General features: G+C 38.2%; 1 protein-coding gene across 1 annotated transcript in view; it reads left to right on the top strand.

Moving 5' to 3' along the window:
* Positions 1 to 18,804, top strand: part of NTNG1 (netrin G1) — a 160,016-nt gene that overhangs the window by 104,119 nt on the left and 37,093 nt on the right. The window contains exons 4-6 of the mRNA XM_086617725.1: positions 837 to 863; positions 14,243 to 14,308; positions 16,226 to 16,285. Of these exons, the coding sequence (XP_086473851.1) occupies positions 837 to 863; positions 14,243 to 14,308; positions 16,226 to 16,285 (153 nt within the window). The remainder of the gene's footprint in view (positions 1 to 836; positions 864 to 14,242; positions 14,309 to 16,225; positions 16,286 to 18,804) is intronic.

The raw sequence follows: 18,804 nt of genomic DNA, 5'->3' as shown, positions 1-18,804 counted from the left end.
TTTAATCTAAAGAAAATGGCATATCAGGAAAGATTTAATGTCCATATTTTTGTGCTACACACCTTTCAGGGCAGACTTGATGACAAGCAACATGTTGGGATTGCATCATGCAATATGAGATCCCGCATTGCGAATCCAGCAGAGGAGTTTTACTCCTCAGCAGCCCAAACTCTTCTGGTAAATCTCATCTGCCTCTGGAATGGTTTCCTTGCATTAATTCAGCTTAGGAATTGAAAAAAAAAAAAAAAAAAAGAAAAAAGAAAATCAATGAGAGGCTTAGTCAATATGACCAACCTAATGCATTAGATTGTTTCGCTCAATTACCTTTCTTTTCCATAGCTTAATTTAAATAACCATCAGGTAAAAGAGTTAAAAAATAGCTATATACAGTTAATGCAACAGAAGGTATCAAGTGATTTAAGCAGCTGGCCAAAGCAGTTAGCAATGCATCTATCCCTTGGTTAAATTATTCTCCTAGATCTGCATAATACATGCATGACTGATATTTTCATCTAGAGCATTAAACCTAATGGCTGGTTAGTTGAGACAGAAAACTGTTCTGAACAAATTCATGAAGTTCAGAGAGCTGGTGCAGGTCCCAGAAATACCCATCTGTCAATACATTTTAGTGGCCCCTGCAGCCTCGTACTGAAAAATCTAAAGACTCTGCGTTTACAAAGGGCTGGGTACATATTGGCAGTTGCTTAGATTTAACTATGTATTGATGCAATATTCTGAAAATTAGGAGAAAATTATTTTCAGAATCTTAGATGTAATAGATTAGCCAACTAGAGCAAACAGCTAACTGTACTTTTCTGTGTTTTCTTTCTCTACAGGTATACCCAGTATTTCCAGTATTGGTAGTAAGTAATAAAACCAGTATTGTTTTGCATTGTCATTCAGCTTCTTGGATCTAATTTCCCAACATCCCTTTCTGTTGTAGATAATGTTTCTCTGAAAACGTGCTCTATAGTGCAGGGGCTATGTATTGGCCTTCCTCTGTTGCATTAACATGTAACTGTATTACGTGGTCAGAGAAAATGTCACTCCTGACAACACATCTGCCTTCAACCACAGATTTTCTGATCAGTTCTGATGAGCAGATCAAAACTGAGTGCTATAAAACAATGTTTTACAGAGAATTATGATACTGTTCCACAGAAGATATCTGTTGAGCATCTTTTAAAAAAAAAAACACAGTGTTTGCAAATAACAGAAAAGTAGAGGACCATTAATTTTCATGCGGGTATATGTGTGTGTAAATTCAAAGACCAGACGGAAGAGTTTTCATTTTTATGAAGTAGCTTAGCAAATGCAGTGTATCTGCTGGAATTTTTGCATTAAGTCCAGCGGCCTTTGAACTGGGCTTTACTCCACAAAACAAAGAGAATTGGGTTCCTTCACAAAAATCTGCTTTCCTGCATGCAATTGAAGCACCAAAATATTACACTTAAATCATAACAAAACCGTAACACTGTTATATAAAGAACTAGTATATCAATGAAATAGATGGGTAATTAAATAAAACACTTGAAGAGACTAAGTGCACAGTAGCTCAGCAGCGAGTCTAGCTGAGTTCCATAGCTGAGAAGTGCACGCAGTCACGACATGTTAGCTGATTACAATAAAGCAGGCAGGTAGAAATGGGATCCTGCTGCGGCTGACTAAAAAAATATTCCCCACAGCCTCAGCTTTGCAGAGGCTTTAGACACAACGTGTGTGATGCAGGACTGTCACAATGATAAAATATCACAGTAGTAAAATCCAATTTGCTATTCCTGATATCCAGCTGAAAAGCTTCTAGTAATTTGGGTAAAACTGCCTCGCTTCTTATGATGCAGGGTCAGGTCTGTCAATTTAAAGATCAGCTCAGTTTACTTAAGCTCATGAATGGCGCTGATTTGTTAAGCTCTAGACAGCAAGTTAAATGCCATCAAAACTAACCTCCTTGCAAACGAGAGCCATGTTAACAGTTGAATGCCGTGGCATCTGTTTCGCAGCTTTAAATAGTGAAACAGCATCAGTGACAATAACGTGCAAATGAAAGCCTTCAATCTTCATCGTGTATTTTTCCCACTGTAGTATCTCCTTTGGTATCTGCATGACTGCAAATGCACAGTGATGTGCTATTTTCAAAACCTTGTGTGTGTACATCTATTTTATAACCAAAAAAAAAGAATTAAATGAAAGAGAAGTTTATGTTACTGTTCTCAGGAATATTCCTGCCGTTAATAACAGAAATGGGATGAATGGGAAAATAGCTCTTTGGAGTTTGGTTGTGCTACAGTTTTTAGTACTGTGTTGCATGGACTATATGGTTGTGTTTTCACTTCACACTCCATACAGCCTTCGTCACCACATCTACCATTTCTGAGCATCAGCAGATGTTGGCCTTTGAAAACTTAATAGGGAAACTCAAATACCTTTTAAACAATGGTGACCTGAAAGGATGCATTGTTGACCTCTTTGTATTTTACACTGGGGTGGTTAGTACAGTTTATCTATCACATATGGAAAAAATTCTGTTTAACGTTCCATAGGAAATAAAAGAGTTTCTGCAATTCTATGCTTTATCTTTAATCTGCTGTAAATGTCTTGGAATAATATGTGGTAGAATTCAACTAATTTCTTTGCCTACCTGGGAAGGATGAAGCATAAGCATCTCTTCATGAGCACAAGTAAATACTGATATTCTGCTTGGGTTTTTCATGTATTTTTTTCTTAAATAGCTCAGAGGGAAAACAGTTCTATTTGCACAATGCTTTGAAAAATCTTTTCTGTAAAATAGAAATAGCGGAATTATCATTAAACAAGGATAGAACCCATAAATTTATCCTGGTCTCTAAGAGAATTCAACAGAAGTACAAGTAACACATAAAACCAAAAAAGATTTATTAGTTGTGGCTGCTTTAGAATCACAGAACGGTTTGGGTTGAAAGGGGCCTTAAAGACAATCTAGTTCTAACCTCCCTGCCATGGGCAGAGACACCTTCCACTAGATCAGGTTGCTCAAAGTCCCATCCCACCTGGCCTTGAACACCTCCAGGGATGGAGCATCCACAATTTCTCTAGGCAGCCTGTTCCAGTGCCTCACCACTCTCAGTGAAGAATTTCTTCCTTAGATTTGATCTAAATCTCCCCTCTTTCAGTTTAAAACCATTACCCCTTGTTCTATCACTACACACCCTTGTAAAAAGTCCCTCTCCAGCTTTCTTGTAGGCCCCCTTCAGGTACTGGAAGGCTGCTATAAGGTCTGCCCGGAGCCTTCTCTTGTCCAGGCTGAACAACCTCAACTTCTTCATAGGAGAGTTGTTCCAGCCCTCGGATCATCTTTGTGGCCCTCCTCTGGACTCACTCCAACAGCTCCATGTCCTTCTTGTGTTGGGGCCCTCAGAGCTGAATGCAGTATTCCAGGTGGGGTCTCACAAGAGCAGAGTAGAGGAGCAGAATCACCTCCCTCGACCTGCTGGCCACACTTATTTTGATGCAGCCCAGGAAACAGTTGGCTTTCTGGGCTGCAAGCACACATTGCCGGCTCATGTTGAGCTTCTCATCAACCAACACCCCCAAGTCCTTCTCCTCAGGGCTGCTCTCAATCCATTCTCCACTCTGGCTGTATTTGTGCTTGAGATTGCTCCAACCCATGTGCAGGACCTTGCAACTTGGCCTTGAACTTCATTAGCTTCTCACAGGCCCACCTCTCAAGCCTGCCAAGGTCCCTTTGGATGGCATCCCTTCCCTCCAGCATGTCAACCACACCACACAGCTTGGTGTCATCAGCAAACTTGCTGAGGAATCACTCAATCCCATCATCCATGTCAATGACAAAGATGTTAAACAGCACTGGTCCCAATACCAACCCCTGAGGAACGCCACTTGTCACTGTTCTCCACTTGGACATCAAGCTGTTGACTACAACTCTTTGAGTGTGACCATCCAGCCAATTCCTTATCCACTGAGTGGTCCAACCATCAAACCATGTCTCTCCAACTTAGAGACAAGGATGTCATATGGGTCAGTGTCAAATGCTTTGCACAAGTCCAGGTAGATGACATCACTTGCTCTTCCCTTTTCCACCAATGCTGTAACTCTGTCATAGAAGGCCACCAAATTTGTCAGGCACGATTTGCCTTTAGTGAAGCCACATTAGCTGTCACCAATCACCTCCTTTTTTTTCCATGTGCCTTAGCATAGTCGCCAGGAGGATCTGCTCCATGATCTTGCCAGGCACAGAGGTGAGACTGACTGGCCTGTAGTTCCCTGGGTCTTCCTTTTTTTCCCCTTTTTAAAGATGGGGGCTATGTTTCCCCTTTTCGAGTCAGTGGGAACTTCACTGGACTGTCACAACTTCTCAAATATGGTGGATAATGGTTTAGCAACTTCATCTACCAGTTCTCTGAGGACCCGCGGATGCATCTCATCAGGTCCCATGGACTTGCACATCTTCAGGTTCCTTAGATGATCTCGAAACTGATCATTTCCTACAGTGGGTGGTTCTTCATTATTCCCGTCCCTGTCTTTGTCTTCTGTGACTTGGGCAGTGTGGCCAGAGCACTTGCTGGTGAAGACTGAGGCAAAAAAGTCATTAAGTACCACAGCCTTCTCCATATCCTGGGTATCCAGGTCTCCCCTTTCCTTCCGGAGAGGGCCCACATTTTCCCTAGTTCTCCATCAATATACCTATAGAAGCTTCTCTTGTTGCCCTTGACGTCCCTGGCCAGACTTAATTCTGTCACGGCTTTAACTTTCCTAACCTGATCCCTGGTTGCTCGGACAATTTCTCTGTATTTCTTCCAGACTACCTGTCCTTGCTTCCATCTCTGTAGGCTACCTTTTTGTGTTTGAGTTTGTCCAGGAGCTCCTTGTTCATCCATGCAGGCCTCCTGGCATTTTTATCCGACTTCCTCTTTGTTGGGATGCATCGCTCCTGAGATTGTAGGAGGTGATCGTTGTGTCCTTCTTCCCTCCAGGGCTTTATCTCATGGTACTCTACCAAGCAGATCCCTGAAGAGGCCAGTGTCTGCTCTCGTGAAGTCCAGAGTAGTGAGCTTGCTGCGCACTGTCCTCACTGCCCTAAGGATCTTGAACTTCACCATTTCATGGTCACTGCAGCCAAGGCTGCCCTTGAGCTTCAAATTCCCCACCAGCTCCTCCTTGTTGGTGAGAACAAGATCCAGCAAAGCACCTCTCATTGGTTCCTCTATCACTTGGAGAAGGAAGTTATCATCAAGGCATTCCAGGAACCTCCCGGATTGCTTATGCCCTGCTGTGTTGTCCCTTCAACAGGTATCAGGGTGATTGAAGTCCTCCATGAGTACCAGGACTTGTGAACATGAGGCTGCTCCTATCTGTCTATAGAGGGCCTCATCTGCTTGGTCTTCCTGATCAGGTAGCCTGTAGCAGACCTCCACTATAATGCCACCTGTCTCTGCACTCCCTTTAATCGTGACCCATAAGCTCTCAGTCAGCTCCTCATCCCTCCTCAGACAGAGCTCCATGCACTCCAGCTGGTCATTGACACAGAGGGCAACACCTCCTCCTTGTCTCCCCAACCTGTCCTTCCTAAAGAGCCTGATCCTTCCATTCCAACACTCCAGTCATAGAAGCCATCCCACCACGTCTCCGTGATGCCAATAAGATCACAGCCTTGCAGGCATGCGCACATCTCTTACTCCTCTTGTTTATTCCCCATGCTACGTGCATTTGCCAGAGGCATTTAAGTTGAGCACCCGATGGAGCTGACTTACTGGCTGGAATTCATTACTGCTGCTTTTCCAGTGCTCTCCTGCTGACCAGTGATCCTTCTCCAGGCTCTAGGCATCTATTGCTGGTACTGGCATCAAACTGGTAGGAGTGGGATGGATTGAGGTTCCCCTCCTGCAGCAACTTCAGTTTAAAGCCCTCTTCACCAGTTTGGCAAGCCTACGACCAAAGATGCTCTTCCCCTTCTCTGACAGATAGACCCCACCAGTCCCCAGTAGATTGGGTTTCTCAAAGCGAGTCTCATGGTCTAGGTAGCTTAATCCCTGGCTGTGGCACCACTCCGGTAACCATTTGTTGGTTCACCAGATTCGACTGGCCTTTTCAAACCCCTTGCCTTTGACCGGGAGGATTGATGAAAAAAATTACCTGCGCTCCAGAGTCCCTTACCGCTGCTCCCAGGGCTCTGTGATCCTCGGTACTCCTCAGGCTGCTCCTGGCTGTGTCACTGGTGTAGAAGTGTATCACTTTAACGGATTCTGCATGAATTCTTCTTTTGTCTATGCTAATACAATGTTCGTGTTCCTGTCAGCAGATATGAAACACAACGTTTGTGTTCACATCAGCAGAGTTTTTCCCCAGCTGGGAACAGGAGGTTTCTCTCAGGAGATACAGTTTGGGTTTTATTCTGCCTGGCAGCAAACAGTAATGGGAGGGCGTTGGCTTTTGTGTGCTTCAAGCTCTTCCTAGCATATAAGGAGGATGGGGTTGGGACGAGGGGTTATGAAGACTAAACTGCCAGCATACAAAGAAGATACCACTGCAAGCGATTTTCATTTCACACTTTTAAGACTGCAATGAAAGCAAGCAAAGAAAAATAGAATATATTTTCGTGTGGGCACATATATGTATCATTCTCCATTCCTTTTTTACCTAAAAGGATCCTGTATGAAAGCAGCTCATCATTAAAGCTTGAACACAAAGAAAGAGTGGTCATGAAGTAAACATCCTTTCTGATCATCTAGAAGAAAAAAAAAAAAAAATCAGAGCTTTCCCATTAAGGTCATTTGTACCTGCTGTTGTCCATCAGTTGAATAATAGGTTCTCTGGTCATTTCCAGCATTCTTGATTCCAGTGCTGGTCCTTTCAGCATTTTTCAGCCATGTCTGGAAAAATACTGGTGAAAGTGTTAGCAATTAATGAGTCCCAAAACGATTTCATAATTTTAAGCAATGCTTATATACAGTATGTAAATATTCTGAAAACTACATTATTTTACTTGCTAAAATAATGGTTGTACAATTTTACATAGAACAACACACCAAAATGTTTGTTATTGTGACCAAATACCAAAGTTACTAATCTGTATGTGTATGCCTTCAAAAAGTTGAATCTTCTAAACTATAGCTTCTACCTTTATTCCTGTAAAGCATAACTCCACTAATTATGCTAAACAGTTTGTTATAAAGGGTATAATTAGATACAGGATAGGATAGACATGATGTGCAAATAGCTCTGTGTGGGTGATTATCACCTTAAAGCCTGCTGGTGGCAGATGAGTCAGAGTTTAGAGACAGACCGTGCACCCCAAGTGCAAGATGCAATCACAATAATCAAATGGTATTTTCTGCTTTGTTCTCTATGGTTTTGTTCTTCTTTATAGCCAATTTCAAATTAAGATAACTTTTTTTTTTAATGATAATGAATGCAAGACACAAAAGTAAAAAAAAAAATACTGAATGGGTACTCTTATTTTATTGTTTTCTTAACCTTGAAAGATCTAGTAGGTATTTTTCTGGAACTGAAATAGTGTCAGGATGAGCGTAGCTTTATTTGATTTATGTATTTGTTATGAAATTTTAATGTGGTAAATATGTATGTTAAAAGGTAGTCAGAGCAAATACTAGCAGACTTTTTTTTTCTTTTTTATAACAACACAAAGTATTTTGGACCTAATTTTGCCCCCTTGCAGTAACTGAGAAGTTCTCTCATTAAATTTAAAGTCATGGGATCAAAGCTATTACAATGCCAAGCTCTGGACTAGAGTATATACACAACACCTACAAATGTCAGTAGAATATAAACATGCATAACTAGGTTGTACACTACTTTTATATTATTATTTGAGGTCAGGTTTTACAGAGCGCGCTGTACTGTTGAGAGACCATTAAGATGTTTCTTTCCTTAGAACATTTAAATATTGTTTTCAGACTATGTGTATTATTTTGGACGTACTAGCAAAATGTTCTCATTTCAATTCAATTTTATCCAAATTTGACTTTAATAAATAATACTATTAACTGGCTAAGGCAATCATCTAAGTAACTGATTAGGTTAACTAATCTAGTATCAGGCTAGTAACGGTATTTGTTTTCCCTCCTTTAATACTTTGAATCACTCAGAATTTTTCACTTTAACAATTAGATTTTCCATTTTATTAAAACGTTACTGGGTTGAAAGAAAACGCTGATAGCCTGTGTGGTGTAATGCACTCATTTGAACACTGGATCTGAAAGAAATTTAAACCACATTATGAGTCATTTATTTACCTGGTAGGATTCCCAACAAAGCCAATTTTCTTCTATATGACTAGGATTTCACCCTTGAAGCTCAGTAAGCAGAGCGCCTGCGCCTGCCCCAGCACTGAGCAGAAACCTTCTCTCTGCAGAGTGATTTCTAGTGCAGGGTCAGAAACTACCAAGGCGGCTCCAGGGAGCACTGATGAGTTGTTGGAGGGGATTAGGGGGAGCCTTTGTTTCAGTTTTTGTTTTGCCAGATCCACCAATTTTAACAGATAAGAAGAGCCATTCTCACCAGTCTAGTAGACCTGGCCACTTACAGTTTAGTATTGTTTATCATTCTTCATCCCAGTTTACCTTCATTATCTTGGGTTAGCTAAAAACAATGCATCAGTCAAATTGTCTTTCATTGCTTTTTTTGTTTGCTGTATTATAAGAGAAATTACTTAGTTCACAGTTATCTTTGTTTTAACCATTAATAAACAATCAAGCAATAGGACACTATAGAAATTAAGATATCAGCATTTCAGTATATACCATGATACCTGTGCAAAACACATTGCACTTGCAATATGCAAGTTTAGCTACAGTTACTCAGGGCAGTTTATAGAGAGCAGACATGATCCACGAAGATATTTAAAAATCTAATTATCTATAAAGCTTGCAGAGAAACTGCTAGAAAAAAACGCACTTCTATATTTTACCCTCTCCTCTTATTCTTTCTGTCCTTTAGACATGTAATCAGTTTATTTCATAGAGTATAAAAGAAGAATGAGGTTTCCAGATCAGTATTCTGATTTTGAAAAAAAAAAAATCTTGATTTACTGTTCATCAGTTGTGAATTACTGTACAATAATCCTAGTCGACCAGCCCATTTCAGCACCTTTGTAGGAAAAAGCAGAATCAATCAAAATAAAAAGGAACAACCCCTGAAAACTGTCAACAGAATAATTTACTTTTTTTGTCATGAGAAAGCACCTAAATATTTCCTTCCAAAAATACTTGAATTCATTGTGTACTTTTGCAAATATTTTAGTGGAAATACTTACAATTGAAGAATACTCCCTCAGACCTCATTAGTTTGAGGATTAGCCAACACATCTGTTAAAAACAGTGGATTTTTTTCTGATATCTAAAAGTTTCCAGAGCTGGATCATTGGATTATTTTTTTTAAGCCTCTAAAAAGATCACTTTCTTTTACTCTAAGACAACAGGTGGACACGTAAAGGACTAATTGCATTTAAATTCTTCCAACAGTTATAAAAGCTGTTATGGCTGAGGAGCTGCCATAAAACAACCACATCTTCACATTTATGCAGAATTCTCCTTTCTTCAAAGGAACAGGTATGAAACTTCCTACATTGCTCCAAAAAAGATTGCCTAAGATTGGCCAATTTTTTTTTTTAAAACTTAATAAAATAACGGGATGATTTTTTAAAAAAAAAAACACCTTTTCAGCATTTCTTCCCTTTTGATGAGTTAGATTTTGCAGTGTTATGAAAGCGCTGAAAGGCAAATTTTGTGTGAGGTAGATTATCATGACTTCAGATAGACCTAAGGAGATAGAAATGCTGTCGTAATGATAGTGTGATCTTTGCAATAAGTGATGGAATATGGTCTGATATAAACACGCCCAAGTATTGCAGCAGTTTCTAAATCTGCCATTGATTTCAGTAAGCATTATTTTTTATCTTTTCTAATTTTTTGTCTATTATTAACAACTAAACTCACTGTCACACATGTAACTCCGCTGTGCTTATCAGACATTTATTTTTTAGAATCGATACTTACTTTCAGCTACTTATGGTTTAAAACAGGCAGTGGCAAGGCCAGTTTTCTGTGACTAGGAATATGGACTTCTGCTAGAATCATTAAGCTTACATTAACAAGATTTGTAATGGTTTTTTGTGTTTTAAATAGAAGTTGAATGAATGTTAAAAAATGTCTCAATCGGAGTCTCTCAGTAATTATAAATTAAATAAGTAATGATAGTTGTCAACACAAGTGCTCCCTGTCTACCACTAGAGTAAGCATTATTTAAGATTTACTGATATATTATTAGCAATTTTCAGCAAATGCATTGCTTGTGGACTGGGTCAGCAGGAATAGCTTAGGAGATGAAAATACGCTATTCTGCCACAGAGCGCAGATGCCCGGGCAGCAACATAGTCCTCACACACTCCATCAGCTGCGCTCTTCATCCCTGAGGAAGGATAGTCCCTCGCAGCGGGAATACATTTTAATTTTACTGCCAGCTCAGTACTTCATTGGAGTGAGAAACCCAACAAAGTGCTGATTGATTTCTGCCAACATCATGACAGGTCTTTTTCATGTGCAGCTGTCTAGTTGGAATCAGGCTGAAGCTTCCCATTCATTTCTACTGTTTCCCCAATCTGAAACCATGATGTAGCCCACGGTGCAGACTGCAGTCCTAGTGAATATTTGAAACAGATTTTCTTTGTTTAATATTACAGGTCATTCCTATGCTGTATATCCAAAAAAAGGATTGAGAGAAAAAAAAAAAATTATTATACACCTAATAAATATCACCTAATCAGTTTCTCCTTACTTCATGAAAGTAAGATTTTTGGTTTTTTTTCCAGTAGTTATTTTCTGCATGTAATTGGCTTTGGAACAATAGTAACTAAAAATGCAGGAATTTGCAATGCAAATTTAAAATGTCATATCTGATTTTCTGCTTAGTCATATAGTTCACATAACTTTACTCTTAAAGATACCTACAGTAGTTTCACTTAAATATACTTTTAGAAACTTTTTCACATTTCTGTAGCCTTGTTTGCCCAGAATACCTGTCATAGAATATATTACAGTAGATTTATATATCTTCTAGAATATCTACACCAAATTCATTAATTATTCTGGCAAATAATGACTTTAATTACAGAATACAGTGTCCATACATGGAGTTGTTCTGGAAAAGCTTGATGTATCTAGTCAACTTCTCTATAAATAAAACCCTTAGTGGTAATCACCGAGGACTAGAAATATTTTCACAAGTTGCTATAAAAGAATAACTAACTGCTAAATGAATCTTCCCAGTCCCTGTTCAAAGGATGACTCATCTGCTCCAGTATACTTGTGGGAATGACAGTCAACATTCTTTGACTTGGATGTCTCACATACCTTTTTAGATAAAGCATTTAAAGTTGTCTCCATTAAAAAAAAAAACCATCACATCACCAACAAACCCAGAAAATTTCAAAGATAAGAAAGGCCTTTATCAAGAAACCTGTAATCTTGGTGATAATACATAACATGAATTAGGGTATTAAAAAATATTATCTTTACCAAAGATTTTAAAAAAAAAAAAAAAAGAGCACATAATAGAAGCACTAAGTCTGCGGGAGCATTAAGCACATTACCAGGCAGCCCAGAGATGCTGGTCTCAGCTGGATACGACCCTGAACAACTTCATCTAACTTTGAAGTTGACCCTGCTGTGAGCAAAGGGTGGAACAAATGACCTCCAGAAGTCCCTTCTAAGATGCTTATAATTCTCACTAATAATGAGTAATAATCACTAATAATACTTAATTAGTAATCTTCAGGCACTGTAAATATGCTCCATGTAATCTAATTTAAAAGGTCAGGGAATTTTTAATTATTTTGCAGTAAGTCACAACGTCCGTTTTAAGTAAGTTTGCTAAAATAAGCATAGATCTATAGCATTTATAGGATTACTAAGAAATATGTAACACTGATTTTTCTGTCATACAAGTAATGATTTTAATTGGACAAGAGATTACTTGGGGAAATCATCATCAGAATAAGATTATATGAAATATTATTGATTCTACGAATCAGATTATATAAAATATCTGATTTCCCATATAGGACTTATAGTTTATTAAATGACAGATGTTCCAGACAGTTAGTCCTAAGGCATTGCAAAGCTTTGACAATATTACTTCTACTTCTGGTAATACCTAAGCCGTTTCAATTTAAAACCATTATGCATGTGAATTTTTGGAGTAGGTGTGCTACACAGTATTCAGCAACAGAAGCAGAATATTGGAAGCTCTGGTCTGAAACGTTACAGGTTTTCTGCAACAACCCTAATGTTGCACAATGGCTAAAGGAGAAAAAGGCTCAGGTGACAGCAGGACAATGTAGTCGATAAAGATTGCTTTTCCTTTTCAGCTCCTGATTTTTGTATGTATTCTCTAATGTCCAGTCCCTTTAAAATCTTTAGGTCAAGCCTAAGTGTTCATAAAACTACCAAAACTTTAATTGTGAATTAACTGTGCAAGTAATTTGTCTGTGTGTGCTTGAAACTTCTTTAACATAACCAGTGAATTAGTGTTTGAGGAGGAGGAGGAGGAGGAAGGTGGTGTCTCAGGTGCATGGAATTACAGTCTTTCAGTGGGCTAGGGTTACCATGCCACTTCACTAAGTATTGCTTTTAGATACCTGGTGTCATACACTGACTATTATGTTTGCACTTCCTATGTGTGTGAATTGGTGGATCTGACCAGTAGAGGCAGGTTATTTTTGATCAATACATAGACTGTTCAAGAATTTACTAAACTGACTCAGTTTTTCTTTCTTCTGTGTTCTTGATTGATAAGGAGAAAGCACAAAAAATGCGAGAATATGATGTAATGATGTGATTATATCACAACTTAACTGATTAAATTGGAGAAGACTACCTAACAGTAAATGGCACAGTGCAGGTTATCATCCTTTCCTTGAATTGTTCTCTATGCGAGAGGACATTTGGGACAGCCATCCCCACTCAGCCGATTTCTCTTCACCCTTGACAAACAGGTCAGAAGATACAATGGAAAATAATTCATGGCCTCCTTCCACATCAGATATTTGAAGTCCCAGTCTTTTCGTCATAGCATCCCTGCAGGTCTTCCGCTAAGGTGGACGTAGCAGTGAAACACACCTTCTTCCAAAAGACCTGTAAGCCTAGACCCTTAATGTTATGACAACTGCAATATACTCACTACCCAACTGAGTTCCTTGTACGTAGAAATGAAGAAATAGCTCTCTTCCCACTAATATCACCACCATGTAGGCTGATGTGACCATTAAGGAAAATTTTGTTCAGCTCAGAAAGGACACAACCACTGCATTACTCACAGAAGATAATAAAAACGTGATCCAAATCTGATGTTCAAACTTAGGCAGATGAAAACAGAGAAAAGATTATAACAGAAAAATAAGAAGAGTATAAATACCGTTTCCCAGATCAGGGACCCAAGAAAAGCTTTCTTTCCTCCTCCCGCAACCTCATTCTTTTTACTTACTCTCAGCTCCCACACCAAGCACCATTCTGCTAAGGATTATAACTCCCCACTACCTCAGCCCCAAAGCACATTGACCAAAGGAGATGAAGCTCTAAAGAGACATAGCTAATTCTTTTGCTGGGGGACAAAACGCTTCTACGTGTAAGTAACACATTATGTAGGGCCTTTAAGAAATTTAGACATTTAATATTTGTACAAAAAAAATCAAGCTGTGAAATATATCAGTAGAGGTGATAGCAAACAGATACAACACACAAAAGCGCAAGAGCAAAAGAAGAGGCCCACTCTACTGATAAGTATATTTCTTCTGATAACAGAAAAATAATTCACTCAGAAGGCCCTAAAACAGGATGTTACACTAAGATATGAATCTTTGGGAAGAAATCCATATTTGTCTGATATCGTCATTTTTATCTTTACAGAGTGGATTTAACAGAATATGTTCCTGTTTTGTTCCTGGTGTTAGAATCACATGTATTGGTCTAGGCTATCTTCTCATCAAGGAAAAATTTCTAGTTTAAACCACAGAAGTTAAATTGTTATACACAGTATTTTATGTCCATTTGGTGTTTTGGGAATCATCAATTGCTTGTTTTCCTGTTCACTGTGGAGTCATGTACTGTTCAAGTGCAACCTAGACTAGTCTAGTAATGGATGTTGTAATCTATGTCTTTGTCCATATGCTTGCCTGTTTAGAATAATATCACAGATGTAAATAACAAAACCTAATTTTTCCTGATGCATGCAGATCCTCCAAAGTTTGATAGGATATGGCCGAATATTTCTTCCCTTGAGGTTTCTAAACCAAATCAAGGTAGGATGCTGTAAAATTCCTAGTGGTCTAAAATTACTGAAATTGCTTTCAAGGAGTCCCACATCATGGCAAAAGTAGTAACAATGATAATCCAATTCATTTTTCTTCTGGTGCTAATACTATTCTGTGAGAAAATAACCATAAAACAAACCTTACCTGAAAAGTCTTCCAGCACTCAGAATATGCACGCCATCACTGCAAAAAGCCTGGAAAAGTAGACACACATGTTATAAGTACTGATACACAGAAAGCCCTAGATACTGTTGGACTTGTTTAGACAGCAGTCCCTAATTTGAGTAAGCTTCAAGATTCTTGAGTGAGAAAGATTGTCATTGTCTACATCAAATCCATTTTTAATGTCTTGTTTCCACTTCGTTTTCTCAAGTGAGTTGAGAGGCGTTCTCAGCTTGCGTGCCATCCACAATACAAGCAAGTTCTCTGCAGGATAGACTCATAGTCTTCTGCAATTTGAGTGCCACACAAAATATTACTTAGAGACTGTGGCATGATGATTAGCATTGAAAGAGACAGAACAAATTTTTAAGATGACTAATAAAAGAACAATTCTGTGTTGTTTGAAGCTGTATTCAGCTATACTTCACGTTTCAAAATGAATGTTTGTTATAAAAAAATAACATCCTTTTGTTCTCCTTATTTACTGCCCTTTGCTCCAAAAAAAAATCCCTGCAGAAATCTGGCCTGTGGCTTGTTTTGACTGTTCAAAGAGTGTCGTTTCTCTGCTATAACACATACAGAGGGAGAATAAAATTAATGAAAAGGTGATCTAGAAAATAGCTACTAAACTGAACAAGTTGTACTGGGAGTCTGCTGGGGAATTACATTGGAAGGGCTGTAGTTAAATCTATTGATCACAATGACCAAATCAAAACATACGCACATACGTGTAAAATCTACCATGTTGTATGTGCAAGTTTCTATGTGCCCAACAAAACAGAAAATACAAATTGATCTGTGCTCTCTATAAGGATTAGTAATGTACTTCAGTTTGCATTATTCACATATATTTTAAATTAAATATCCCTGATGAAGTGATATCTAGCATTCCAATGATTTCATTTAGCTCATGTTAAATTTTCCAAGCTTTTGCATGTGTTCCTTAAACAAAAAAAAAGATAGATTGATCTCAGCTTCTCTGCTCTGTGCATGGATTAGCCTACGTTATTCACAGGAATTTTAAATCAAAACATTCTCAGTGAAATGACACTTCGCATTTCTAATAGATTTCATAGCTTAATTATACTGCTTGTGATCTAAGACTTAACTCTCTAACAAAACACGTCTTGAACAGCACAAAATTATTCAGTGTTTCTTCCCCAAAAATAGGAGTTTTAGTAAATTTAGTTTTGATGTTTTGTTACGGAGCATGAAACACAAAAACTTAAAAGCATTTCTATTCAGATTATGTGTTTGCAGCATATGGTTACAGTGTTTAACATTTATTGTAGATCAAATACTTCAGTCAAGGGTAGTGTATGAAGAGAATAATTACGGAAATCTGCCTGTACCTAATATTATTTCATTGCTTTTTCTTCGCTTATGCTATTAGGCCAGAATAAATATGCATGTAAGTTTAATAAAACCCTTTGCAGACGACTCTGGTTACCATTTAGTCATTGGTCACGGGCTGGGAGAAATCATTAAATAACCTCTAACACAAAACCGCCAAAATGTGTAGATGTGAATTACATTCCTTTTTTTTATCCTGGATATTACAGCTCAAATGATTCAATAGTTGATAGTATATAACTAATTTTCTCTAACTTTCACCCTTCCCTTACAAAACAATAACCATTATTAATATAAAAGTTGGAAAATAAAGAAGGTTATTTTAATCTTTTGATTTGTTCCTATCTGATAACCTTTTCTAATTTACTGTTCATTTTATTACCTATCCAGTTGCTCCCAAATTAGCTATGTCAACTGTTTCTTCTGTTCAAGTTGCAAACCACAAGAGAGGTAGGAATTCTTGGATTCATACAGTGATTCCATAGTGCTCTGTGTTGTGAAAACATTGCACTGTATGAATCTGGAATATCTGTGAAGTGTACCCGTCAGCTTACTGGTGAGGCATCTTCATTGACAACAACAGAAGCATTAAGTTGCATAAACATAAGCCATACAAAGAAAATAATAAATATGCTTCTTAGACAGTCGCTGCTGGCATAGTGTTTAAAAACATTGCATTTGTTTTTAAGGGAGTTAAATGTATGAATATGACCATTCAAGATTGTTGCCTGGAAAGCAAATGTTTGCTGGAGCCTTGTTTTCCTCACCGATATGTGTAAACTGTAAAAGAGGATACATAAGCAGATTAGTTGAGGGCAAACAATACATTAAATGTCATTGTCCATATCCTCAAGAAGTATCTGTAAATGCCATGGAGTGTAATGCATAGTTATGGTTATGTCTTTTAATGCATTGTAAGCGTGCCTTGCATCTTCGTTTTATCCTAACTGTGCACATTCAGAGTGTAGGCATTACATTTTGAACTGATGTTTCAGTGTTTTATCAAAATAATGGGATTACATGGGCATAACGAAGGATGCCAATATTTGCACTCACTTACGGGCAACTTGTTGCATTTGCATATCTGTCATTCACAGTCTGAACCCTGAGATCTTCTCATTGTTCTTCCTCATGAATTTATCTGTAAAGAGTATGTATAAAGATGTTCTGTCCTCTGTAGCTGTTGTGAATATCTCATTATTCATGAAATACACATTAACAAGGAATAGAGATATTAACAAATGTTTGGACTTAGTCTGACCCATTTGGTGAGATCATGATAATGAGCCATACTGTTTGTTATGAAGCAGGTCATTTCTAAGGTTACAATGAAATCTCCTTTTTTTGCCTTTTGTTAGTGTATAGAGGAGGAGCACAGAGTTACTGGAAAATGAAAAAGAAAAAATATTTTAATGATTCCTGAATGCACTTTTCTTGAAATATTCTTTGGCTTTTAATTAGAAAATGACACTGATAGCTGTCTCATGCATTACCTGTTTTAGTTTAAAAATTATGCTTCTCTTCCATGTGTGTTTACCATTGTTTCATGTGATGACGTTTCATGTTTGTTTGTTTTGTTTTTTTTTAACCTTGTCCCTACAGCACAGTAGTATGTCATCTCAAAGATGTGAATGCATAGCATTATAATGGGGGAAAAAGTATTCAGTTTATAGAAACAAAACAATTAAATGATCAATTTCTTTACGAGCCTCCTTCAACGAGTAACTTTATCATGCTTTCTACAACAGGATCAAGATTGTTGCAGTAGAATCATTGCATTGAAAATAGTCTTTAAAGACTCATACAACCAATCCTTCTGTGAGTTGGCAAGGGATTTGACAATTCCTGAATCATCCAAAGACAATTATCAAATCTAACATGGCTATAAAACAATTATCAAATCTAACATGGCTATCTCTTCTCCATTTTTCCCTCACATCAAACCGATCTAACTATCTTTACCTCTCCTCTGAGGCTTTATTTTCCAAACCATTTACTCTTTATTCTTACTCAGCTTTAAACTGTCTCCAGTTTATCTATGTCTTTTCTGACACGTGGTACTCAGAACCAAAAGCAGCATTTTCCAACACTATAAGCTCATGTCATTTAATTGTTGGTAAACCATTTGCAGCCTGATTTTGATACTTTCCTCCATCTCTTTCAATGATTGCACAAAAGTGGTTGGATGCTGGTCAGAGACATGTGCCTAAAAACCTTGAGCTGTGCCCCTGACAAGTTTGATAAGCAGGCTACTTTCTGGTCTTGGTGCGCTGGTTGAGGTGAACCACATAAGCTAGAAAGTCCACGCAGCATTGACAGGTATTAGCTTCCCAGCTGGCACAATGCTGAATGCAATTCTACATGTTACGTTTGACTGGTTTAAGGTAGCACCTCATGTAGCCAGCGGAGACAAAAATTCCATTTCAATCACAAAAGGACCCTTTACATAGCTTTTTTTTATAAGCATAGAGAAGATGTAAAAATGATTCACTGATCAGGCCAACAGCAGGAAGCAAAATAAGTTCATATTATTGCATTTGCAAAATGGGGGTGGGTGTCGTGGTTTTTTTTTTTTTGGACTGAGGGTCGAGACAAGAACCGAAAAAGGGAGCACCCACCAACCATGGTCTCGGGCAAAACATGACTCAGGCTTTCTTCATAAAAAAACAAAACAATTTATTAACAGTTACTAAACAAAAGACAAAAGGGAACGAAACCGGTTACTTGAGAGGAGAAAGAGAAAACAAGGCCCGATCTTAAAACAACACCTCCCCACCCCCTATTTTCCTTTCGTTCCTGGCTCTGTCTTCCCCCCAGCGGCGCAGGGAGACAGGGAATGGGGGAGTACAGGTCAGTTCATCCATGTTGTTCACTGCCGCTCCTTTCTTAAAGGAGGAGGAGTCTTTACACCATTTTTCCCTTGCTTCGGTGGATCCCCTACTCACAAAGAAAAAGTCCCCAAACTTTTC

Source organism: Tauraco erythrolophus, chromosome 10 (assembly GCF_009769465.1).
Source record: "Tauraco erythrolophus isolate bTauEry1 chromosome 10, bTauEry1.pri, whole genome shotgun sequence".
Taxonomy (NCBI): Eukaryota; Metazoa; Chordata; class Aves; order Musophagiformes; family Musophagidae; genus Tauraco; species Tauraco erythrolophus.
Note: the sequence above shows the minus strand (reverse complement) of the source record. Positions and strands in the feature narration are given on the sequence as shown.